The sequence below is a fragment of the Zeus faber genome, assembly GCF_960531495.2.
Source record: "Zeus faber genome assembly, chromosome: 7".
NCBI lineage: Eukaryota > Metazoa > Chordata > Actinopteri > Zeiformes > Zeidae > Zeus > Zeus faber.
Window position 1 is genome coordinate 4,518,106 of NC_137203.1, and position 25,927 is coordinate 4,544,032.

The 25,927-nt window shown below is 45.5% G+C and overlaps 3 protein-coding genes across 3 annotated transcripts; 2 read left to right on the forward strand and 1 right to left on the reverse strand.

Annotated features, from left to right (window-relative positions):
• Nucleotides 1–815: 815 nt before the first annotated feature.
• On the reverse strand, nt 816–6,419 carry pebp1 (phosphatidylethanolamine binding protein 1). The gene is made up of 4 exons (XM_080003553.1): nt 6,143–6,419; nt 3,047–3,156; nt 1,829–1,929; nt 816–1,244 (listed from the first exon to the last, which is right to left on the reverse strand). The coding sequence occupies exons 1-4, from the start codon at nt 6,275–6,277 to the stop codon at nt 1,027–1,029; spliced, it is 564 nt and encodes a 187-aa protein (XP_079859679.1). The 5' UTR covers nt 6,278–6,419; the 3' UTR covers nt 816–1,026.
• A 591-nt stretch (nt 6,420–7,010) lies between these two features.
• vsig10 (V-set and immunoglobulin domain containing 10) lies at nt 7,011–17,479 on the forward strand. The gene is made up of 10 exons (XM_080003550.1): nt 7,011–7,204; nt 8,380–8,673; nt 10,272–10,460; nt 11,053–11,361; nt 11,750–12,031; nt 14,459–14,743; nt 15,307–15,420; nt 16,227–16,239; nt 16,353–16,498; nt 16,590–17,479. The coding sequence occupies exons 1-10, from the start codon at nt 7,159–7,161 to the stop codon at nt 16,682–16,684; spliced, it is 1,773 nt and encodes a 590-aa protein (XP_079859676.1). The 5' UTR covers nt 7,011–7,158; the 3' UTR covers nt 16,685–17,479.
• A 3,253-nt stretch (nt 17,480–20,732) lies between these two features.
• On the forward strand, nt 20,733–25,758 carry wsb2 (WD repeat and SOCS box containing 2). The gene is made up of 9 exons (XM_080003551.1): nt 20,733–20,976; nt 21,289–21,466; nt 21,715–21,920; nt 22,018–22,149; nt 22,752–22,852; nt 23,691–23,887; nt 24,244–24,333; nt 24,439–24,555; nt 25,523–25,758. The coding sequence occupies exons 1-9, from the start codon at nt 20,937–20,939 to the stop codon at nt 25,755–25,757; spliced, it is 1,296 nt and encodes a 431-aa protein (XP_079859677.1). The 5' UTR covers nt 20,733–20,936; the 3' UTR covers nt 25,758.
• The last annotated feature ends 169 nt before the right edge of the window (nt 25,759–25,927 follow it).

The window sequence follows — 25,927 nt, forward strand, 5'->3', positions numbered from 1 at the left end:
GGACCTTTCTTTGGAATTCAGTCTGAAATCTTTTATTTTTTGGTTTTGTTTTTCTTGCTTTAACCACAACTCTCAAGCTGTGTATTTTCTTATCAAACCAGACCAGTATGATGCTTTATTAATGCATGCACTTTAATTTCTTTTCCAGGTTAAAGAAAAAGCATGAATCTGTCAGATTTTAATTATATTTGTAAATAAAGTGCTCATCACACAGACTAACGCTGTTTTTTCTTGGTTGGTTTTCAGTGCTGTTGGATTGACTGTAGGAGAGCAAACTATCACATTTCTGGGGTTAAAATGAAACCGTTGGGATGTAAACACACACACACACGCTCAAAGAATCACTGTGGGGATGTAAGAAGTCCTTAACTTCACCTCAAACAAATTACAAACTAATAAAATTTCAGCAGTGTGGAGTGGAATCATCCGGGTGCACGGCTGGAGGACAAACATGGAAACAGGATTTTTACTTTCTCAACCTGGAACGTTCCTCCTCTGCAGTGCAGGTAATCCTCCCTTCTGCGGTAGTGATACCACCCCGAGTTCTGGTCCCGGCCGCGCTTACTGCAATCAAGCTTTAGCCACAATTTACAGGGCCGAGCATCTCCTACCTCATACTGAAAATAGTCTTAATTCTTGACAACCACACGACCACCACACCAACAGTCGATAGTCCAAGTGAATGATATTCCATACTTTTTGATACTGGGCCCGATTTGGCCCCGTGCCTTCAGTTTTGGAAAAACAAATCTCTTAAATCAAAGCACGACAATTTAAGCGTCTCGGCAACCACAAAATATTTCCACAACGAATCATCCATTTGACAGCAAATTTATTGTGATAAGTGCGATAGTTGAGGGGGGGGGGAACAAACAAAAAAAAATCACTTCTATCCAATGAGCTTGGTGGCTGAGTTAAACATCGAGGGGGAAGAGAAGGTTTCGTCATCGTCAGCATTTAAGACGCTCGTGAATCCGGGCGTTTCCTCGCGGGTCTCCTTCAGGACTCCGTCTCCGTGTCCGGGCTCTACTTCCCGGACAGCTGCTTGTACAACTTGGGGACGTAGTCGTCCCACTCGGCCTGGTAGCAGGTGCCGGCCGAGGGGCTTCCCAGGCCGTACTTCTGCCTGAAGCGCTGGATCTGGAACTTCCCGCGGTTGTCCCCCGACCGGTTGGTGAGGACGGGCTCCGTGCACGACAGGCTGCCGGGCTGCTCGTACACCAGCCACACGTAGCGGTGGAGGCCTGACGGGAGAGGCGGAGGTAGGAGACGGGAACCGGCAGGTTGCGAACAAAAGGTGTTCAACATTTAAAAAAAAACAAAAAACAAAACGTATTTGCACAAGGGGAGTTTGGCTCAAGCCTTCACAAACACATGTTGATAACAGATACTGATTTCCATTTAATAGACCGAAAAACTCAAAACTAAAAGTACAAATTCTACTGGAGGTGCAGGAAAGCAAACAAATGTATCATTTCAATAGGAATAATAAATGTTATTTTCCTAATGTGTAAACGCGCACTAACCAGAAAATAAATCAAATAACATTTTAGTAATTAAACAATGTTTAGCGATGCATCATTTAAATTATGGTAATACATATTTATAACTTTGCTAAATGAATGCCATCTGTTCCATATTATAAATTACATTATGAACATTAAGCAATTTCACGATGTCTCTTTGCGTTCTGGTAACTTGTGATGAGCATTTGCAATAATGTTTGGCCTCATGTTAATTAAATGACCTAAATGAACTGCATCCTTCAGTTGAACGATCAGACATTGATTAGACAGAACAGTCTTGCCGTCGGCTGTGGTCCTGGTACCTGTGCCTTTGGGCGGACCGGAGCCCACGTAGTCGGACAGGACACAGCCGCTGGACACGTCGTTCCCCTTCATGTTGACCACCAGGAAGTGGTGCCACTCCCTGTGATGTGGCACGCGGGTCAGATGTTTTATACAGTGCGACCTTAACCGTTAAAGTGCAAATCCCGAAAGATTTCCCTTTCGTTGTTTTTTTTTTTTTATTTATTTTTTGGCGACGCCTTTGGAGAAACGCGGTTCATTGCAGGCGTGTTTTTAGACCTCACTTCCCAGAGATCCAAACAGTGTCACCTGTGCGATGTCAGTCAGTTGGTACTTAGCACCTGGGCCACGCCTCCATAACAATTCAAAGTGGCCGGTACATGAATTTGAATGCATGGCGGGAAAGTCGCCACAGACACCAGGTTCTAAATACTCAGAATGCTGCAACTGGAAGGGGGTCAGAGGCTCAAGCAGCTGAGTGTGACCTCATTCGGCGATCGATAAGTGACTTAAGAGATTTATCTCGATGAAAATCTTCGAGATTGGCACTTTAATGCACCGGACACGAAAGAACACCTGTTCTCAACTTCCTGAGCCCATGTCCCTATTGTTTGTGCAAACGCAATTAGGGATTAAAGACGACTTGTCTCTGAAACAGGATTTGGGGGAAAGAACAAACTCAGACGTTAATCAATTAGATGCTGCTCAAAGCAAAACGTTGATATCGTTTAATTTTAAATTCAAGGACGTTAATGTCGACTCTGCCAAAAGCAACCGAATCACAACTACGATTCACGCTCGTATTCGTAGATCTTGCCCTTGGAGACGTGCAACAAGAACGCGAAGAGTCACTTTAATGTCACTGAAATTGTTCCAGCAGCTGGAAGAGGCTTTCACAACACAACACTTATTTACAAACAGTCACTCTCTTGTTATGAATGTTTGCACATTTTAGAGTGAAGGAACCGTCAAAAGGTTGGCCGTCGTTGGCATCAGTTAAATTTGAATTTGTGTTTACACTTCCTTCATTTCTGCAAAACATCAGTATTTAGCATAGTGTTCAACTTGTGAACTACTAAATATCTACCAAATCCCGGCTGCTTATTTGCCGACGACAGATGACGAGACACGTCTGGATTCAGATCGCAACGTCCGATCGCCAAGACACAGTTGTCACAAATGTTTAAAAGTCCGCACCCAAAAATCCTCACGCGGTGGCAGGGAAGGGGCACGCTCACCTGAATTTGGGTTCGTGCCTGCTGGGCGCATCGGGGTCGGTCAGGGCCAAGGCGTACAGCTTGGCGGGGTCACAGCCCTCCCACTCGATGGAGGTGGGTCGACTCTGCACCTGCGCCAAGGGGACAAAACGTGACGCGAATCCTCTGTGAATATTTCCTGTTCACAAGTAGAAGCTTCAGTCGGGCTCGACGCTCGACTCGGGGGGGGGGGGGGGGGGACGTTCCTGCAACGGAGGAGGCTGCGGGTCCAGGACCAGTCCAAGGGCTTTTCCAGGACCCGTGGTTTTTTTTTTGTTGTTTTTTTTCCACAAACTTTTTTTCAAAGTTTTAATCCACCCAAATACTACTTTCTGTCCAAGTACTTGAAAATGGGGAAACAGGACCTATGTTGGTTGCATTTGTCTTTAACACGACCAACTACTGTTATTTTTATCAGTAAATAATATTATATTTGTAAGAGTTTTATTTTGAATATTGTAGACGTTTGGAAGAAATGTGCTCATTCACGCTTTGTGATTTGATAGACTAAATATGAAAAGGCACAATACCTGGACGTATTAATCATTTCTCTTTCTTTTTTTAACCTTAAGTTTTTTTGTTTGTTTGTTTGTTTGTTTGTTTGTTTGTTTCATGAAAATGTGTGATTTGGCCACAAGAGAGCTCTGTCGTCCACTTCAGTTCAGCTGTTTGGAGTAAGCTACGTATATCTGAGGGTTTTCTGTCCCAAGAGGTCCACTTTCACCGCAATTTACTGAGAGAAAGGTCAAAATAAATTGATAACAAACTCGTCACACGGGTTTTAAGGTTTTACCCTTCGTCTTGAAACCGCCTCCATTATAACGGGGGGACGCGTCCTGAGCGTGTTGCTGTCAGACACTGTTCCCCCGTGTTCCCTAAGAAAGGAGGCTCACACGTGTCAGCCATAGTGCTGCCCTGTTCCCCCACAGCACCAAGGCAAATGAGCTGCAATAAGAAACACAACAAACATAGGTTCTGTTTCCCCGTTTCCAAACTACAACTGGACAGTCTACACATTACACTTGTACAATACAACGTTCTGCAGAGGAAAAAAACAAAACACTAAAAGTTAGATTTGACCCTTAAAGCTCTCCATAGTACCTCCGTGGTACGAGCACCACACCTTGAGGGCGGGGCGACGGGGAAACAGAGTGTGAGACAAGACCGGCACCAATTTGTTCGAATGGTGTGTGTGTGTGTGTGTGTGTGTGTGTGTGTGTGTGTGTGTGTGTGTGTGTGTGTGTGTGTGTGTGTAAGGAGCAACAGGTGTACAGCCACACTGAGCCTGGGCCCCAATTACCAAGACGCAGGACAGGTGTGGCTGCTAGGTATAGGTAAAGTATAATGTTATAGATGGTTAAGTTGAGGTATAATGTTATAGATGGTTAAGTTGAGGTATAATGTTATAGATGGTTAAGTTTATGTATAATGTTATAGACGGTTAAGTTTATGTATAATGTTATAGATGGTTAAGTTGAGGTATAATGTTATAGACGGTTAAGTTGAGGTATAAGGTTATAGACGGTTAAGTTGAGGTATAATGTTATAGACGGTTAAGTTGAGGTATAATGTTATAGATGGTTAAGTTGAGGTATAATGTTATAGACGGTTAAGTTGAGGTATAATGTTATAGACGGTTAAGTTGAGGTATAATGTTATAGACGGTTAAGTTGAGGTATAATGTTATAGATGGTTAAGTTTATGTATAATGTTATAGATGGTTAAGTTGAGGTATAAGGTTATAGACGGTTAAGTTGAGGTATAATGTTATAGACGGTTAAGTTGAGGTATAATGTTATAGACGGTTAAGTTGAGGTATAATGTTATAGACGGTTAAGTTGAGGTATAATGTTATAGATGGTTAAGTTGAGGTATAATGTTATAGATGGTTAAGTTGAGGTATAATGTTATAGACGGTTAAGTTAGGTATAATGTTATAGACGGTTAAGTTGAGGTATAATGTTATAGACGGTTAAGTTGAGGTATAATGTTATAGATGGTTAAGTTGAGGTATAATGTTATAGACGGTTAAGTTGAGGTATAATGTTATAGATGGTTAAGTTGAGGTATAATGTTATAGATGGTTAAGTTGAGGTATAATGTTATAGATGGTTAAGTTGAGGTATAATGTTATAGATGGTTAAGTTGAGGTATAATGTTATAGATGGTTAAGTTGAGGTATAATGTTATAGATGGTTAAGTTGAGGTATAATGTTATAGATGGTTAAGTTTATGTATAATGTTATAGATGGTTAAGTTGAGGTATAAGGTTATAGACAGTTAAGTTGAGGTATAATGTTATAGATGGTTAAGTTGAGGTATAATGTTATAGATGGTTAAGTTGAGGTATAATGTTATAGACGGTTAAGTTGAGGTATAATGTTCTAGATGGTTAAGTTGAGGTATAATGTTATAGACGGTTAAGTTGAGGTATAATGTTATAGATGGTTAAGTTGAGGTATAATGTTATAGACGGTTAAGTTGAGGTATAATGTTATAGACGGTTAAGTTGAGGTATAATGTTATAGATGGTTAAGTTGAGGTATAATGTTATAGACGGTTAAGTTGAGGTATAATGTTATAGATGGTTAAGTTGAGGTATAAGGTTATAGACGGTTAAGTTGAGGTATAATGTTATAGATGGTTACGTTGAGGTATAATGTTATAGATGGTTAAGTTGAGGTATAATGTTATAGATGGTTACGTTGAGGTATAAGGTCGTAGAATCTATAACATTATACCTAAACTTAAGCAAATATAATATAGATGCTTACGGTTAGGGTTAAGTTCATGGTTAAGTTTAGGGTTAAGTTTAGAGTTAGGGTGTCGTCCATCTTGTCCACGGGTCCTGGGCCTGCGCTCCTCAAACCGCAGCCTCCTCTATTCCAGTATTCAGGGCTGGATATGAATCGGGTCTGTTCGTTCGAGAGTCGAGTTTCTGTTTCCGACCCCCGCGATTAGATCGCGACTCCTGCGTCACTGGCAGCGCTCAGGGCCCGGGCTGCTCGGGTTGGGGTAACTCGTCCTGCACCATGTGCGGCGCTCGGCAGGTGGCGCAGACCTCAACACACCACTGACCTGTGTCGGGGTGAGCACCGCCCCCAGCGTGTCTACCTCCACGGCCCCGTACTTCACCGTCAGGGCGGCTGCGGGCTGCTGCTCCACCTCGGTCAGAGCCAGAGCCCCGCTCCACTGCGTCACGTCCACCGGCATACCGGGGGGAAGGCCTGTTCGCTGCTGCCGCTGCTGCCGCCGCTTCTCGGGCTTTGTCCGCCGACGCTCGGAGCTCTACCGCCGCCCCGTGACGCAGAGTGCGAACTGGCAGAGGAGGCTTCGACCCAAGCGCTGTTCAGTCGCTTTTACGGAAGCTCTCAACGGCCAAGCGTTCACACACGTCATCTCGAACGTCATATGAGTCGAAGTCAAATAAACTACATCAATAACTATGCTTCTGTAGAAAAAAAAAATTATATATACATAAAATAAAAAAAAAAATAATAATAATGTGACTACATGGCTTTTTCATATACTGGCGCGTCATTTAACATTCAATATAAATTACAAAACCTCACCACCAGTTGTGGAGTTGAGTATGTTTAAACATTTGTTATTAGGTTATATGCATCATTTTATTATGTTGTTTTTCATCGAGAGAGATGCATTTAGAATCGGAACCTTCATAATTACTATATTCGTTTTCATGAAAAAAAAATATAAAAACGTGTCAACAGCGAAATCGTCCATTAGTTTTTTAAAAACCACGCCAACACTTGAACATGCCGCAGTATTTGTAATACGCCTTTAGTGACGTCACGCAATTAAACAAACAAAAAAAAAACCCTGTCCCTTTAAGAAGGTGAGGGCGGGGGGGCGTGGCTTCCAGGTTCCACCGCTTCCGGGCTGGACCCGCATTGAACATCGCCAGGAAGAAGAATAGAGAGGGAAGCGTAAACACCCATCAGGGAGGAGAAGGAGCGTGTTTTCATTTGTTGTTGTTGTTGTTGTTTAGCTGTTGTTTGTACGACACTCGGCTTGCGGACCGGACCTGTCGGACTGGTGCGGAGCACGTTCCTGGACATGTAGGAAGAGGAGCCATGGAGGCAACCACCGCTGCAGCGCTGCTCTGCTGCTTCCTGTCGGGTGAGACTGAAACTATCTGCTTCCAAACGTATTATCCAGCCAGGTACAGGTACAGGTACAAGTACAAGTGCAGGTACAGGTACAGGTACAGGAACTGGTACAGATGCAGGAACCCGTACTTGTGCAGGTACAGGAACTGTACCGGAACTGGTGCAGGTACAGGTGCAGGTGTGTCAAGACTTGACCTGTACCAGTTCCTGCACCTGTACAGGAACTGGTACAGGTTCAGGAACTCGTACTTGTGCAGGTACAAGTGCAGGTACAGGTACAGGAACTGGTACAGGTGCAGGAACTCGTACTTGTGCAGGTACAAGTGCAGGTACAGGTACAGGAACTGGTACAGGTGCAGGAACTCGTACTTGTGCAGGTACAGGAACTGGTGCAGGTGCAGGTACAGGTGCAGGTACAGGTGCAGGTGTGTCAAGACTTTTTTCACGGAGCTGTGGTCCGTAGCCCCCTAGCGACGCATGATGGAATTACACTTATTATTATTATTATTATGTTGTTTTTTTTCCACAAAATATTTATACTCAACCTGACTAATAATGGTGATTTTTCTTTCCATTGTAAGTTTTGCACTTTTTTTTTATTATTTATTTTTTTACTACTTGCAACTTAAATCCAAGCTCAAGACCTTTTTATTTGCAACTGCTTTTCAGTGAGTTATCTGCTTGTTTTAAATTGCACTTTAACCTGTTATCTCTGTCGCTCTGAGTTCCTATTTAGGTTTGAGCCCTAACAACCAAAAAAGGATGTGGGTTCGAATCCCACCATGTTTTAGAATGTCGAGCAATTGCACCCGTTATCTTTGTCGTTTGATGATGCCCATTTTTTTCATCAGTTATTGTCTTTTTGTTTCATTGCCTTTGTTCTTCCTTGCTCTCATATAATGGCTTTGATGCCTTTTTGCAAAGCACTGAATTGCCCCTGTTTATATGCCTTGCTTTAAACTGCATGGCCGTTCACTATGGGCAGATGTCCACACCTTTGGTGAGGGAGTCCTCCGCCGCAGCGTAGTGCACCAAGGGGGCCTTGATCGCCATTAAAAAAAAATGAAATAAATAAAATAAAATAAAAAGCGTTTGGGAACCGCCGTGTTAACGGACAGTTTAAAAACAAAAGATGGTTCCGTGTCTCTGAGATGTTTCACCACTTTTTACCTACTTGCGTTTCAGTTTCGGGTACGAACACCAGCCAAAGCACGTTTGCGGCTCTCGGCGGCGGCGGCAGCGTGGTGGGTCCGTGCACCTCCGTCAGTAATATGACGCCGTGCCTCGGGCCGTGGCTGACATGGAGTTCCGACGGAACGGATGCGACCGATCCGCCGGCGACTCCGACAGCCTTGTTCCCCGGACGCTGCGACGTCTTGAGCAACGGAAGCATCGCGATTGACGACGTCGTCGTCGGAGACGAGGTTTACGTCTGCCACACCCCGTCCTCAAACGGCAGCGCTCAGACTCAGGTTGTCAGTGAGTATTAGTTTATTTATTCAGAGCTTCCTCTCTGCCATGTTTCCATACAGATGACTGTTGTTAAATCTCTGTTTACATTCATGTGGAGCATTGTCCTGAAACAGGTTCCTCAGAATGGAATGCAGACAGGTGGCTTCACTCGACTCTGCTTTGCTGACATTGCAGAGGCACTGTTGTCATAATTTGCTTCGGCGGCGCGGCTTCTCTGCGGCGGGCGCCCCGGGTGCTGGGGGGCGTAACATCGAGGTGCCCCGCGCTGGGCACACACTGCTACGTGTACGGGCACTCAGCACTCACGCCGGGCGGGGTGTCTGGTTGGCTGCGGTGGGGCGGACCTCCCCCTTGCGCGGGCCGTGGGTGGGCATGGGGGTCCTGCCGGCTCACCCGTGGGGGCGGGCGGCTCGGGCGGGGTGTCAGCCCCACGGACCCGCGCTCCGTGCCTTGCGGCCGTGGCCCGGGTTCTGTTTCGGCGGCTGCGTCTTGTGCCTGCGCCCGGGGGTTGGTTGTACGTGTGCGCCCCCAGGGTGCGGGATCCACTTGTGCTCCCTGGGACTGGGTCATGCTCCTCGGGGCTGGGCGTGGGGGTTGCTCCACAGGCCCTCTGACTTCTCTGGGGGCCCGGGGGTCTTCTGTGGCCTCAGGGCAGGGTGCTCGGGGCTTTCCTGCGGCCGTAGGGCGTCCACGGGGCTGCGGAGTTTAAGGGGGAGCTTCGGGGCCCCATGTGCTGCTTGGAGGCACCGCAAAATATTACCGACCTTCTACACCAGTATCAATGCGGAGAAGTCATGTACACTCACCGGTGGACATCTGTATCTCACACACACACACACACACACACACACACACACACACACACACACACACACACACACACACACACACACACACACACACACACACACACACACACCACCACCACCACCACACCTGCTTGGAGTGCAGCCCATCACCCTCCTGGTTGCATCCCTCTCCTTTCCTCCCTCATTTGCTGCCATAACTATGACAGGAAGGGGCCACGTGACCAGTTGTAGTTCCAGTTTTCCTGGACGTGATTCACTGTTTTTCAATACATGTTGTCGTCCAATGTTCATGTTGTTGTGTAAATGTTGTTTGTTTCCATGTTTATTTGTCAAAAAAATAATAATAATAAATAAATAAATAAATAATAATATTTTGGACAATCACGATTTACAGTTGATATATACTGTATAATATATAAGGTGACACGATACCAATTTTTATTTCCTGAAGCCCGATGCTGAGATCTGATACCGATACTGAAGGGGATCTACGATACTATCCAACATTTATTCCCTTTGACAACTAGTCATCTATAAATGAGCTGTTTTTAAAGATGTACTTTGCTTCAAGTGGCCGTGTCAAAGTACCGTTCTCTGCTCACACGTAACTACTTTATAGGGAGAAATGCATCGCCAACAACATGACTTGTACAAAACCGCTGCTCTCTTTTATCCGTTAAAACACACAAATATCACACAACGTGTGAAATGTGATTGAAAACAAATACATTTTCAGTTATTTTTAATATTTTTATCTTTAGTGCTGTGTGTCTCTGTTATCCTTCCCCACAACAGTTACAATGCAGGACGCCCTCGACCCCGACCTCTCGACGCCTCCGGGCGTCCCTCTAACGGGCCAGTGCCGCCTGTTGAACCCCGGAAGACTCTCTATCAGCGGGATGCTGCTGAGTAAAGCAGGGAGATATGTCTGCGACACCACGTCTCCCGACCACGTTCAAATAAGTGTCCAGCTCCGAGCGGTCGGTGAGTTTCCTGCGATCAGCTGTGTTTACGACTCGGGGAAGAGGCGTCTACGTTTCTCTGGGTGACACCGGTTCTTCCTCAAGGCCTGGAAAGCTGCATTTACAGGACGTGCGTTGTAAATGTGGACGTTGTGCTTCCAGGTCGGAAGTCGTCCCTGTGGGGACCGATGAGGGACCGTTTCGCTGTTTTTCAACTGTTTGCTGTTGAGAAACTTACCGCTCTGCTGCAGCTTCTCACGGTGCTTCAGTGCAGTCCACTGCAGCAAACGTTTACACTTTTAAAAACAGACACGCATTCCTTTTCAAAAACAGGAAACTCACATTTTCATTAGTCACACTATTCTTCGTGTATGTTTTGAGTAACGATAATGTCGCCTGATTTAAAACCAAAAAAAATGCATTGCCGCTGTACCAATCCAAAGCATTTCTCAAACTCTTCGCTCAAGATTGGAACCGACATTTTGATAAGTTCTGTGTTGGAAAAATGGCGAAAAATCAGTTAAATAATGTGAACGCAGCTTCAGAGAACGACCCGGCCCCCGGCCCCCGGCCCCCGGCCCCACTGCTCTGCATCTGTATTAATTTCCTTGCAGACGGACCAGAAAGTGTCTCCACATCCGTGGGCGGTGCAGCCGCTGTTCTGCCCAACGGCACCGCGGTCACCTACCGCGGCTCCAGCGTCTCGTTCAACTGCTCCAGCTCCGCCCGGCCCTCCCAGTCCCTCTCCTGGGGCTTCCGGGGCCTCGACTCCGGGAACGACTCCCTGGCGACGGGCGGCGGCTCCTCGCTGGCCTTCAGGATCGACAACATCCAGCCCAGCGCTCAGGGAGAGTACTGGTGCACGTCCCAGAACAGCCTTACTCATAAGACCGCCAACCGCAGTGCTCAGCTCCTTGTGTACTGTGAGTGGAAGACAAATTATTGTTGTTATTTTTTATTGTTATTTTAATTTTTACGGTGATGGGCGCTGCCTCCCACAAGATTTACTTCGATGGTTTTGCTTCTTTATATAGGGCTGGGCAATATATTGTTATAGTATTAATAATGTGATATGAGACTTGATATGGTCTGGGTTTTGGTTCTGGTAATATGTTGATGTGGTTGAATGTTGTTGTTTTTTTTTCCTTTATTTAAATGTATTTATTTATTTATTTTAAATGCATGGGAGGGACTGGATACTTTGCTTTCCACAAAGTATTTTCCAAAAAAAAAAAAAAAAAAAAAAAAAAAGAGTTATTTCCCTGTGCTAAGTCGGACGTGGTCTGTTTTCTGTGTTTTCGCCGCGCCCAGACGCCCCGGAGCGGCACCCCGAGTGCATGTGGAGTCCCGGCGAGGACCCGTCCCACGTGCTGTTCTGGTGCTTGTGGCCCGGGGCGTACCCCCCTCCCAGGCTGCGCTGGGGGGAGAACCACCACGGGGCGGGGCACCTCTACGCCTCCCGGCAGGCAGACAGCCTGGCGGTGAAGATGAACAGATCGGAGCTGTTCGACGGTCTGGCCTTGAAATGCACCGCGCATCACCCGGCCGCCGCCGCCGCCGCCGGAGAAGAGAAGAACTGTGTGTTTACGCTGAGTAAGAGCGGCCGTCGGGGCGCGAGGCCGTCAGGTGTTTTTAGTTCCTTTAACGCGTCAGAGGCCCAAGTGTCGGCGTCCGTAAGACTCAAGCCCGTGAAAAAATATAATGTGATGGACGTTGCACGAAGTTGGATCACAATTGGATTATTTCGCAAGATTCATTTACATCTGCTAGGAATTTGTCTCGGGGAGGTTTGGTGTGTTTCTACAGACAATTACCATTTAAAAAAAGGCTTAACGGTCTGAAAATAAAATAATAATAAAATACATTTAAAAAAAAGTGAAATAAAAATGGTCAAATAATATACAAATAGCCAATAAATACAAAACAGAAATATAGTCAAAATGAGATTCTATGCACAAAGTAAATTGTTATGGGAACAAATTGAAAGTATAAATTAATGATATGTACTAACTGTCATTGAAACAGAAACAGAAACAGAAACAGTCTTTATTTATCACACAACACACCACACTACAACACATGCTTGCACACACACACACACACACACACATGCTTTGATGGTGCCGGTGAAATGGATCCTCTGCATTGAACCATCCTGGCTTGTCCTTCCTCCGGGGCCACAGCCAGGAGCAGTGGGCAGCGTACGTGGACGCGCCCGGGGACCAGGTGATAAATGTCCATCGCTGGTCAGACCATGATGGGTGCATGTTTTTGGTGGGGGTCCTTACTGACGTGAGGTGGAGGAAACCCCATGTGAGCACGGGGAGAACATGCAAACTCCACACAGAAAGGCTCCTGTTTGGGAGATAACCCACCAGAGCACGGTGCCAACAGCGCCCCAGGTGGGAATCCAACCCAGGACCTTCTTGCTGTGAGGCAGCAGTGCAATGCACTGCGCCACCGTGCCACTTGTACAGTTTGTACAGTGTAATACCAGTGATATTGCACAAGCTGAGTGAGTGATTGAGAGGACACACTATAGGCACCAGAATTTTTAGCAACCTGATATTCTCACGAGTCTGAGACTCCACTGGACTCACGGTTAAAAGTTGTGATCATCCCAAATCAAACCGCTTCCTCTTCCCTGAAGACCAGGAAGTTCCTTATGATTTTACTGAAGACCGAGCTCCAGACAAACTTTTTAGGTGCAGGTGCCGGGGCAGGTACAGGTGCTGCATGACTTTTTCATTGAGGTGCACCAGCAAATAATTTCGGTGCACTCACAAACGTTCAGGTCAGGGTTAGGACCGGAGACGGGGGGAGACGGGGGGACGGTCGCCCCCGTCGCCACGACACGATTCAGGGACGACACATTTTAATACCTAACGATTGGAGATGGTGCGACGCAATCTGATGCGTCCCTTCATTCACTTTTCATTATAAATGACAATAGGTCAGTTGTACGAAAGTGGCATGGCTTACCTTCAAGTAGATATATTTAATAAAACAATGAATCACAAGTATTTGTCACTTTATGGCACTTAGATATAACAACTTCTCATATATTGTGATTCTGATATGGTGGAGGAAGTAGAGGAAACCGTTTAAACCCAAGGAAGGAACGGTCTCACTCCGCCTCAGACCAGGACCCTGGCTTGCGTGACGGATAGGGAGCGCTCTCCGGTCCACTGTGCGTCCTGTTCCCCGTGTTCCCCTCAGAACAAACAAGTTGTTGTTGTTATTATTATAATGACTATTTTAACAGTAAGATGACTGGTGATGTCACATCAGTGAGTCTTCCGCTGCAGACTAGTTTGCACTGAAGTGGAATCGCCAGCGAAGCTTCAGTTCTGTGCGCGGGGCCTTTGCACGGATCCGTGGGCGTTCGTGTCCATGTAGCGGCGTCCTCAACGTTCAAACTGTTTCCTGATTCCTATCAGCATCGTTACAGCCTTCAACGGTCCTCTTTGTTGTGAGCGTGATGTTGGGATTTCACAATTTATCCCGTTCGGGTGCAAGGAATGTGGGAGGAGTAGAGGGCGTGGTCTCACGTGCACACACACACACACACAGAGAGACAGGCACGACCAAGTGCAAGATGTTCATAAATTCCCGCTACACATTGACCAAATAATCGACAGAAATGTTTATTTTGTTTGTTCAAAGGCAAATGTGTGCTCACCCAGTTTGTTAAAAAAATATTTTTGATATATATATTTTTTTTTATCGGAACTTATCAATTTCAGGCTGCGACCGAAGAAAATGTTTAGCTGCACTTGACTGATTTTTGGAGCCCTGGGAAGAATGTGAAGAATGTGTCTGGAACTCGAAAATCTCGCGTCCTTTTGGCGCACGCCAGGCTCGAGCGGGAGGAATTAGAAGTTTCAAATGTTGTCCCGGGTGAGGAGACATCCCGGCATCTCGGGGGCCTCCTCGGCTCCTGGGAACACCACCGGCGCCGCGAGCGACGAGGTCCGGCGGGACGACGCGTTCTCTGACGCCCTGTCGGTCTTTCCTCAGAGCCGCCGTACCCCGAGGGGGAGCCCAAGGTCACCGCCGTGCGGAACTCCAACGTGACCCTCGTCTGCACGGAGAGCGACTCCCTCCCTCCCGCCAACACCACCTGGAGGAAGGGGGCGGAGCGCGAGGACCTGGTGCCCGGGTCCAGGTACCTGGTGTCCCTGAACGGGCCTCAACTCAGTCTGACCATCGTCAACGTCAGCGCGGGCGACGAGGGTGTTTACTACTGCCGCAGCGAGAACCTGCTGGGGGTCCGAGAGCTGGAGGTCATACTCACCGTGGCGCGTAAGTCTGTGTGTTCGCTTCTTTATTACCGGTTGGCTTTAGCGGTTTAAAATAATGAGAATAATAATCGCCAAAATGGTGTCAAATTGAGCTACGGTGTCAAGAAGCTTCCTCTTAGTCGAGCGTTTTACATTAACGACATTTCCCTCACGATATCTCACGTTTTTTTTATATAGCGATTTCTAAAAATAAATAAATAAATAAATAAATAAAATATAAAAGCCATGTCCCTGGATGCACAAATTACTCTTTCATGGTCGGGTTGAAAAGATATCTAAACGTTGAAAAACTTTTGAGCTGGAAAAATTCAGTCTTATTTCCTTCTCAAACTTCCCCATCGAAAAAGGCCCTCACAGATTTTTTTCACGCGAGACCCGAGTTTAGGTGGAAAGACGATCCAGGCGCCGTGCGGAGGGCGGAGTCGGAGGAGTGACATGGGCCAGACAGACGCAAAGCGAGTCGGTGCAGGTGCAGCCGTCCCTCTGGAATGCTGACAGACCTGCCACACCCTCCTCCGCCGGCCCCTTCCATCCCACGCCGCTTCACGTCCTCTTTCTCCGCAGCCCATTCCGGTTATACCGGACTAATCATCGGCATCTTCATCGCTCTGCTGATCGTGGGCTCAGGTTCAATCGTGGCTTACATCATGTACAACGCCCGGGACCGGACTTGCCTCGGTAAGTGTTTTCATTCCGCTGAGTGCTTGTTCTGCAAATACACGTGAACATTACAAACGCACACAAATACCGGATGTGTTTCACACACATCCCAGGTGTGTGGAAATGTTTTTTTTTTTGTTTTTTTTTAAATAAAAGTCAGTATATTGAATTTGACAGTATGCCAGTACGGCTTTTAAAACACTGTACATTTCAAAAACATCTCATATTGCAGCATTATTGAGGACTGAGAGTGAAACACGAGAATAAAAACAACATAATTTTTAGGAATTGCTCAGACATCTTTTAAGAGTATAATTTTCATTTGAAAATACAAATTCTAATGTCATTACACTGAAAAATATGAAATGTTCATGTTGCACCGCCCTGATCTGCATGTGACTGCGTGTCATTGTTATTATACATCTCTACACGCTGCTCACACATTGCTCTTCTTATATTTTAAATACGAGTCTATTAGTCTACTTGTCATTTAATTACTTATTTAAATTTTCAATGTGTATATGTTGTGGGTTTTAGTGTATATACTCTTATTATTCAGTTTGATCCCAGGCTCCTCCTGGTAGCGTAAGACACTTAAACCCCTAACTGCTCCCCGGGCGCCTCTACATGGCAGCCACTGCTCGGAGATACATCAGATACTAGGATGGTGAAATGCAGTGGGACTAATGGGGCTTTATAAATAAATCAATAAAAATACTGTACATGTTCCCTCACTGAGCTGCTTGCAACGCCCGAATTTCTCCCACGGAGAATAAATCAATAAAGTTTTCTCTCATTTTTTTCTCTTCTCTCCCTCAACGCAGGACACGGCTTCACGTGAGTAAACCTGCAGCACGAGCACGGCTCCCACCGCAGTCGGTACCACGCACGTCACGCACGTCACGCACCGTGCGGCGGGAAGGCGTAACGTGCTGCTCCTGCCGTTGCAGGAGGATGGACGACGCCCCGGGCGACGTGCTGAACCTGGTGGAGTCGGACGAGGAGGCGACGCCTCCACGCGACGCTGTCCCCAGACTCCCAGCGCTGAGCAACGGGCACCGCACCACGCTGGTCCAGATCCACCACATCCCGTCCGGTACGTACGCCGTCAGACGCTCTCAAACCTCCTCTGTCATTCACAAAGTTGACGTTTTATTTTATTATTATTCTATATATTTTTTTTTTAGGTGATCACGAGGACATAGAAATTAGAGACACGAGTCCCCAGCGGCCAGAAGACGTTAAAGAGGCAGAATCAGCAGTGGATCTCGTCACATTTTAATTATGGGGTGGTTTTAAAAAAAAAAAAAAAAAGAATGTTTTGTAGATAAATTAAATTGTATTTTTTCAGAGACTGTGGAAAGAATTGGCCCAGGACAACTGTAAAGATTATTTAATAGATAACTTTTGTTTTTTTTGTTTTTTTTATGAATGTGTGTTTTACTTTTGTACAAGCTCAACTTTATTGATACTGCAGCACTTCTTTCTGAATTAGAAAGGACAGCGATGTATCAACTGGACTCACAAGGAGACGTGCTTTTAAGGACAGGACAGGACAGGACAGAACAGCTGGCAGGTTCACGGTACAATCTCTGCCCCACACCATTCACAAAATGTTTTCTTTTGCCATTGAAAATACCCCAAGATAAAATAGAGCTCACTTGTTTTAGGAAATAAAAAGACCTACCCGGGGGTTGAAACACTTTGTGAAGGGTTTTCTTATCTGAAATCCAGCATCCGAATCCCTGATGCACGCCGCAGAAGGGAATGGGAAGCAGCCGGCAACGCTGCATCCAAACGCTCCTTCTGTGGAAGGTCGCTCTCTGGGACACGCCCTCCATCCACGTGGGCGCCGTACAGAACCAAACCAAACCCAGGATCAAAAAACGGTCTGCACGTAGCAGTGCAGGCTACATACAATCAGCTGTCATTATTTATATTTATTTTCGGTACATGGAGCGGTGAACGCAGGGTCTGTGATGAAACAGCTGTAGCAAGAAATGATTCTTTGGACAACGTGTTTCAGAGCACTGAACAATGTGATCACTCACGTGTCAAAAGTACATGTTTAGGACACACGGCTAAAACAAAGAACAAGATGCATCTGCAAATTGTTGAAATGTTGCGGGTAGAACTAGCCTTTGAACACATCTGAATACATGGGATGTTATTATCGTCAATGAGTCCTGAAAGTGTATTAACAATTAATAATTGCTTTAAAATGTAATGTGTCATTGAAATGATATTGTTGGCGTCCATAAAGCAGCTGTAATGGGTGACCGTTGTGAAACAGAAGCTGTTGTGGCTGATGGTAACTGCTTGACTGGGGCTCTGTCATTTAAGATCAGTGAAAGTGAAAACAATCACAGAAGAATCCGACTTGCTGGCGTCAAACACAGATTCAGGAACCGACACGAATAACCTCAGACGTGAGCGCTCTTCTGTTGGAAGTTATTCGCAAGAATCACGAATGAAATATGTTGGAACTTGGTCTACTGAGGTGGAATACAGGCGGCGGCAGATCTACGTGTGCACGTAGTCGTCACAGGTGGTTCAAGGACTCTGCATCAAAGCCACAGTTTACACGAGTGACGGCAGTTTAGCTGAAACGTGGATGGATCAATCACACATCAGTGGATGTGTTTATGAAATGGTCACGTGTCAAATGGAGAGAATCGGAAGACTGTGCTCATATGTTTAACGAAACAAAGAAAACCGCAAAGTCCCTTATGTAGTATAAAGTCCTGAACCTTAGGGCAAAAATAACAAAAAATGCTTTATCAATACGCCAGATACTTTGTAGATGAAACGTACAGAAAAACTATTAAACAAAAGAAAATTGCAAGATATGCTTCTGATAATCAGCACAAGATTTGTGAAAGGCGGTACAATCTAAAAAAAGTCTGCCACTGATGAACACTACAGAAAAAAGGTCTTAAATCTGATGAACAGAAATATGCAAGTGATGAACAGCACCAAAACGATGTCTTACAACATGGTTTAAATCAGTACAAAACATCCAAAGCTTATGCTGAAAACATGAAATGAGCAAATTCAGAGAGAAAAACTGAAAGATGTGATGAAAGGCAATCAACAACGTTTGTTACTGAGCAGTTTAGACGAAAGATAAGTGCTGGTCCAGAATATGTGTGCGCGGTCTGCCATCATCAACTGTTTCAACATCGAGTCGTAAAATTCCCAAAAAGAACTATTTTGCAAAAAAGGAAAACTGATCGCTTCAGTATCTCGTAAATGCATAACAGAAACATATCCTCACAGGTGCAGTTGCTTGCAATGCACCCTGTCATTTCAGAAGTGGACCTACTTGAGTCCACTTTTGAAGTCATGGATTGGTTTCACTTGCCACTGAAAAAAATGTGTTTGTGGTAGAATTTCTGCAGAAGGCCCTGTAAACAATTAAGACTTTAGATCCCATTCCGCCAGAACTGAACCCTTTAAACTCAACTGAGCAGCGCCCTAATTGCGAGGCATATTCCATTCATGAAGATACTGGCTGTACCAAAAGCAGGACTGTGGTGTGGGGACGGTGTGGTTTGAGCAGCCACACCTGTCCTGAGTCGAGGTAATTGGTGGACCCGGGATCAGTGTGGCTGCACACCTGTTGCTCGCTGGTTGGTCTAACGAGCAGCAGGTAAAACCCCCGTCCCCACACACCCACACAGGAGAGGAGCCTTGTCCTGTCTATCTGCTCCTGGGCTTATTCCAACAAGCCCTCACTCAACGATAAACTGGTGTCTACAACCCTGCCGTCTGGGTCTCTGTGCCGGGGATCCCTGGAAATGTCCCTTGGGTGGCGGGTGGAAGGACAATCTGCCACAAGGACAAAATGAGGTTTGTGCACAAGTCACATGTCCCTTCAAATATCAGCAGCCAAACGGATGTTCTTCCAAGATCTGAGGATCGTGACCTTATGATCCGTGTCAAACTGAAGAGAAGGTAAACCTACAAAGGTCATTATGAATATAAATAAGTTCGTACAGATGAAATACAAGGGGACGTGGATTTGTACAATCAATGGATAAATACTCTCAGCAAAATTAAAGAGGATCGAGTTAAGACTGATGGCAGTGACTTTTTGTGCATTGATGACGTTCAAAATGCAGAGTTGAGCTAAGAAGACGAAAACATGGACGTGACACAGCAACATGGAATGTTTATGGACACGTGTTTACATCATCACGCCTGTGGGTCTCAATGGATGAAACCAAGCAAAATGTTTCCCAGTTTCCTTTCCCAAGAACAATAGGTTTGTTTCATGACGCTAGAAAAGAAAAGTTGACCTCCGGTCGGTATCTAAATGCACAAATTCTCAATGCTGATGGAAGATTTTCCAGAAACTTGGATTGCAATACTTCATCTGAGATGAACCAAGTTTTGTCAAATGGCCTTGAGGAAAGGCCATGACAAAGACAAAACGAAGAAGAGTTACCTGTGGAAAGCTAACAGTGTTTCCCGTACTTTGATTTAGTTCTGGCGTCCTGCCAAACCATCGCCATTGACGCCACACATTGATTTCATTGTCGTTGCTGGCATTGTTTAATCTCCTAGGTGTTTTTCGCGCTAAAAGTGTCTGGAACACGACAACCGCAGTACGCACAGACATGGTTGAGGGCTCATTAGAACCGGGACATTTCAGACGTCTTGGCTCTGGAGTTTGATCGATATCGATGTACAGAAGATAGCCGGAATTTTACCGGAAGTAGAAGAACGTTGACGCCATTTGATTAGTTTGAGGAGCGGGGCACTTTGTGACATCATCAGTCGAAGGGTTTACGATGATGTCACAACCGTGAAAAACCGTAAGAAGATGAAATATAATACAATCCGAGCCAAAACAATCGACAAAAATAACAACATTAATAATATTTATAATCATATTTAAAAAATATTGATGATTATTTCAAATTATGCGATTGAATTGTCATAGAGTTTTGTTTTGTGATATATAAAAACACAGCTGATCAACTCTGCTCTTGTCTGTTGAGTTGGATGGGTTGCCAGGTGAGTGTGACAAAACCAGCGTGATGGGCAATCAAAACCAGGCCGAAAGCAGCGGCCGGCGGAGAGGGGCGGGGCGTTCGGAGAGCCCGTCCCCATTACGCACGGCTCCGTTATATACGTCATCCTCAGCCCCACGTTCATTTGTGTTTGTACATGTTTATAAATATGAATTATGAATATCACTCACGTCATTTACATGCACAATAGGCTTCGCCCCACGAGCGGACGTGGCAACGCCGGTAATCATGACGCAAATCATGACGTAAGCACGCACAGCCAATCAGAGAGGGCGAGTCGGACCCGGAAGTGGATGTTTTCGCCCTGCGCCGTGGCTGTTTGCTTCGTATTCAACGAAACAACAACAACAACAACAACAACAACAACAAAACACCGATTAACGTCCCACAGCGACACGGAAACACGGAAACCTGCTGCCCCGGAGCAATGGACCGGAGCGCGAGTACATTTTCCAGGAAGTGAGCGGGAGGCGGCGCGTGTGTGTCGGATAAACAATGTGTTCCTCGGAGAGAAGCTCGGGCCTCCAACCATCAGGTGAGACGCATGAGCTCCTTGTCTGAGATATCGAACCGCCCACGGGTCCCGTGGTCATGTACCGGAGGGAGGGAGGGAGGGAGGGAGGGAAGAGATAGATAGATAGGCAAGGGAAGGGAGAGAGGAAGGGTTTGAGGGAGGAAGGAAGAAGGGAGGGACCCAGGGACCCAGGGACCCAGGGAGGAAGGTCTTTCCAACCGACGGGCTGCTGTCGGAGTGGAAGGAATGCAGTCGGACCGACGTCCGTGTCAGACTTCCAACTCATCTTATCTCTAATTACTCGTTCTTTTCTCTTGGTCTTCATGTGGGAAGTGGTCCCGGGATCCGACCCCAGTCTGATTCTGGAGCTGAAGACCCGGCGGCCGGTGTCCCTGGAGGGTCGGGCGGGCTGCGAGACGTGGAGCGTGGACTTCTCCCCGGACGGAGCCTGGTTCGCCTGGTCCATGGGCCACGGGATGGTGTGGGTGGTGGCCTGGCCCCTGGACTCAGAGTGAGTTCCGTGTACTTTTAGTATCAAGGGGGCGGGGGTCGAGTCCAGGTCCAGCGTGTCCAATATCCTGCTGGGTTTTTGTTGCAGCTGGTTCCCCTAGTTACTTGGACCTCTGGGATTTGAGACAAATCCGCACGCTTGGCTCAGAATCCTGGCGTGGATTGTTAACTCTGAACCTGGACTGTCCGACTCTGCTCTTGATCCCCGATCCTCCCCCGTTTGGGTTCTCACCGTAATCTCTCAAACAGGGAGAGCCAGGACGACGGGGACGACCGGGCGGACAAGAGCTTCAGCTGCGGGGAGCCGGTGTGGGGGCTCGCCTTCGGACCCAGGCCCCCCAAGTCGCCGGCGGCATCCCATAATGACACACAGAAAGGAAACAAGAAAGGGAATCGCCTGCTTCTCGCCACGGGCCTGGAAAACGGAGTGATCAAAGTGTGGAACGTCCGGACGGGTGAGACCCCCGGTGCTGAATACCAGACACGGTCAGGTGTGATTTATGGATCTTTATGGTGAGATGTGTGCGCGCGTGTGTGTGTGTGTGTGTTCAGGCAATCCGCTGTTCGATCTCCACGGCCACGAGGGCGTCGTGAGGGACCTGGTGTTCCCTCAGAACGGGAAACTCACTCTGGTGTCGTCCTCTCGAGACAGAACCCTGAGGATATGGGACTTGAACCAAAAAGGTGAGACGACTGTCGCTCCTTCGCTCTATCTGCAGCGTGCTTATTGAATTTGCACGTGATGTGGAAATACTCCCTCAGCATCAGTAGAGACCCAGTGCAGATTTAAATACAACCAATCTGTCTGGATGGACAGACAGACAGACAGATAGATATAGATGATAGATAGAGATAGATGGATGGATAGATACTTTATTCATCCCCAGAAGGGTATTGCAGTGCCTCAACAGCTCACATCAGAACATAATACCAAAATAATGAGGCAATACAATAAAAATATGAAAAGGAAAATTGCAAAATATGTAGAAAATGTTAGATATGCAGTAAACCTAACAGTTAACTGTACACAATAGAATTTGCCAATATACACTCAACCGAATGATAAACAACAAATATAACCTTAAAAATAACAGAATTGTTTTTCATTAAAGATGAAAAACACCTAAGAAATCATGTGACCTAAGAGGTCATGTCCAAAAAACACACCTACGGTCATTTACAATAACTTATGAAATAAACAGTGAGGCAGAAAGATGAAGAAAAGATGATGAGCTGTTATTTGATGTACTTTCAGTGTTTTTTCTTACCTCATTTAACTTCCCCAGGTTCCAAGGTGCAGGTGCTGTCGGGTCATAAAGACTGGATCAGCTGCTGCTGCATCTCCCCGGACTGCAGCATGATCGCCTCAGTGGGACGCTTCGACAGAGTGGGTGATATTTCAACTGTCATTGGATTTTTATGTGTTTATTTATTTGAATCTGTCCATCATGTGATGAGTGAAAATTTAAATAGTCATTTTGGGGAAATCTTATGTGTTTTTACTTACACACACACACATTCTTAAATAGTCACCTGAACCAGATGTGGATGTTAAAAACATTTTTGCAATACTATATATTTATATTGTTTCATATACTTGCACAATTTCCTACTTTAATCAGATTATGAATTGTTGATATGGATGTTTATTTTTATTATGTCTTATTGTATATTGACAGACCTACAACGTATGGGGACGTACAAACATTTACAAAACATTTAAAGTACATTTTTAGGTTTTCCTCCATATTGTCATTCTTTAATATTTTTTATTCTCATACTTATTATCTTCTTCTTCTATCTTTTTATATATATATATATATATATATATATATATATATATATATATAACATTATTCTTATTTGTTTTCATGTGAGCAGCTAGCTGTAACCTCATATTCTACCTCCGGATTTTATTTAAAAAAAATATGTATGACTCCCCCTGGGGAAACTCCAGGTGTGACGGCAGCAAGAAGTGATGCAGGGATAAGAATAAAATTAAAAATGAGTTTAAGGGTTAATGGTTTTGCTGCAATATGTTACCGCTGGGATATCAAGTTCAAGTTCAAGAGATTATTTGTCACATACATACACATACGGTAATACATATAGGCAGTGAAATGTCATGACACCCGGTGATTACGCACAATAAGCTCTATAAGCTCTAAAAATACTACAAAATACCAAAATGTGTGTAATCGACACAAGGTCTCTGTGCTGCTCAGATGGTTTGTCTGTGGAGCCTCCGCTCCTTCACCTTCATCAGGAACCTGACGGGCGTCGCCCACAGGACCTTCTACCTGCTGGCGTCCTGCCACTTCTCCCCGGACGGCGCGCTGCTCGCCACCGCCGCCTTCAACGGCTCCAGCTGGTGGATCGACCTGTGGGACCCGTACACAGCGGAGAAGCTCACCACGCTGGTGTGAGTTCCCGCAGGAAGTGACATCATCATGGCGTCCGTAGCGTGATGAGAGCAACTTCACGATCTTGGTTTTGTTTCCTGTGTTATCTGCTTGCGTAATATTCAGAATTATAGTTATGTTATATTAACATGAGCTTTTTTTTTTTTCTAATCAACCTACTTTTAACTTTGTTAAAGTTAAACTTTCTCAGGGTAAACACTGTGCCCTGTGGTTAATCAACAGGAAATTACATCAGATTCCTGCTCTCGGTTTTCTAGGTTTACTTGGTTTTACTCTTGTCCTCTTTAAAACATTCAATTAAAAATATATATTTAGTAATGAATATTTCTAATCCCTCTGTCCATCTTCTCTACAGCAACTACTGTGAAATCTACGGGCAAAACCAAATCTCAGCAATCCAGTTCTCCCCTGACGGTTTACACCTGGCGATAGTCACGGAGGAAAGGTGAGTTTTGTGATAGTTTTGTGAGAGGTGATATTTTGTTAAAATATCCCGGTTAGAACCGAGACACAAGTCCCGAGAGACTGATGGTAGAGCTTCACGCCGCAGAGCCCTTCGCATCTGGAAAGTGGGACAGAAGGGGATGGTGATGCAGACCAAGGAGGACCGAGGTTCCAACGGACTGTGCTGCAACTTCCATCCACAGGGGGGCGTGGTTGCCACCGGGTATGTGCCCCATCAGCCCTAAATCTCTTTTAATGCGAGTCACATGACGCCTACGAAAAAAAACAAACAAAAAAAAACAAAAAACTAAAAACTTTCATATATGAAATGCAACTGAAAGCACTTCACAAAAAATTATTAATAATAAAAGGATTAATGGACATAACACATTAAAACAAATACATGCAAAGCGGTTAAAAAGAGGCTTAAAAGTGCTTAAAATTGAACTTTTAAAACAAAAATGTGGTTAAGATAAAGCAAATAAAATGTAGAGAGTAAAACATATAAATTAAGAAGGCTTATTGCTAATTATATACATTTTCAGCTGTCTTATCTTTTGGAATGGTGTCAGTTTAGGGGCATGGTTAAAAAAAACTATCCCCAATTTTCACTTAACCCCCCCCCCCCACACACACACTTAATATACATACGTACCACGTAAGATGAAAAGTACATGTATTATTACGTGGACACTGAAGACATAGATGCTGTAGGAGCTGTTTAATTATTGTTGCCATTCTGTTATTTTATAAAGATAAAACTTGCAGTACCCTTTCTAGACACTTGTTAGCGGTAAAGAGCCACAAGGTAAAACCACACGGACATGTAATCAGACTCAGGTGCACAGGAAGTAGATATTTTTCACCAGATCAGACCCAGTCACAAACTCAAAACGCTTCTCAACTTTTATTTTATCCCATAACTGAACTGCAAGGACCGACCCAAGGTTTGTGTGAAACGTTGACTCCTGTCATAGTGACCAGTGGGAACAGGCCAATGAAATTCCGTTACATGTTTTGCTGTTTATTGCAAACACACAAAACCTGTAAAAAACAGTTTTCATCTTATATAATATTCAGTTTGAGGCCTCAATGTTTACCGTAACGTGTTCGGCAGAATAAACTGGTTCTACTTCAGGCTTTCCGGAATGCGGTGGAGTGATCGTGGAAGTTACCTCTCTCTGCTCCAGGACCAGGGACGGCCACGTGCGGTTCTGGCGGGTTCCTCGGGTGGTGCCCAGCCTGTGCCACCTGTGCCGCCACGCCCTGCGCCATTCCGTCTCCACCCACCAGATGGAGCCGCTGCCCATCCCCCGCAGGATCCTGGAGTACCTGACCTACCGCAACGTCCCCGAGCGCCTGCAGACCCCCGACGACGCCGCCCCGGAGGAGGAAGACTACGGTGACGTGGCCCCTTCATCTTAGACTGTTTCTCGGCCCTGTCCTCCATGACGCTGCGCGGCCGTTCATTTAGCCAGGGACGCAACAGAGGAAGGACAGAAGAGCTTGAGGACTCACTTAAAATCTGTCCACATATATTTTTCCATAAGCTACGCAATGACAGAATGTTATGAGGGAAAAAACAGCTCATTATT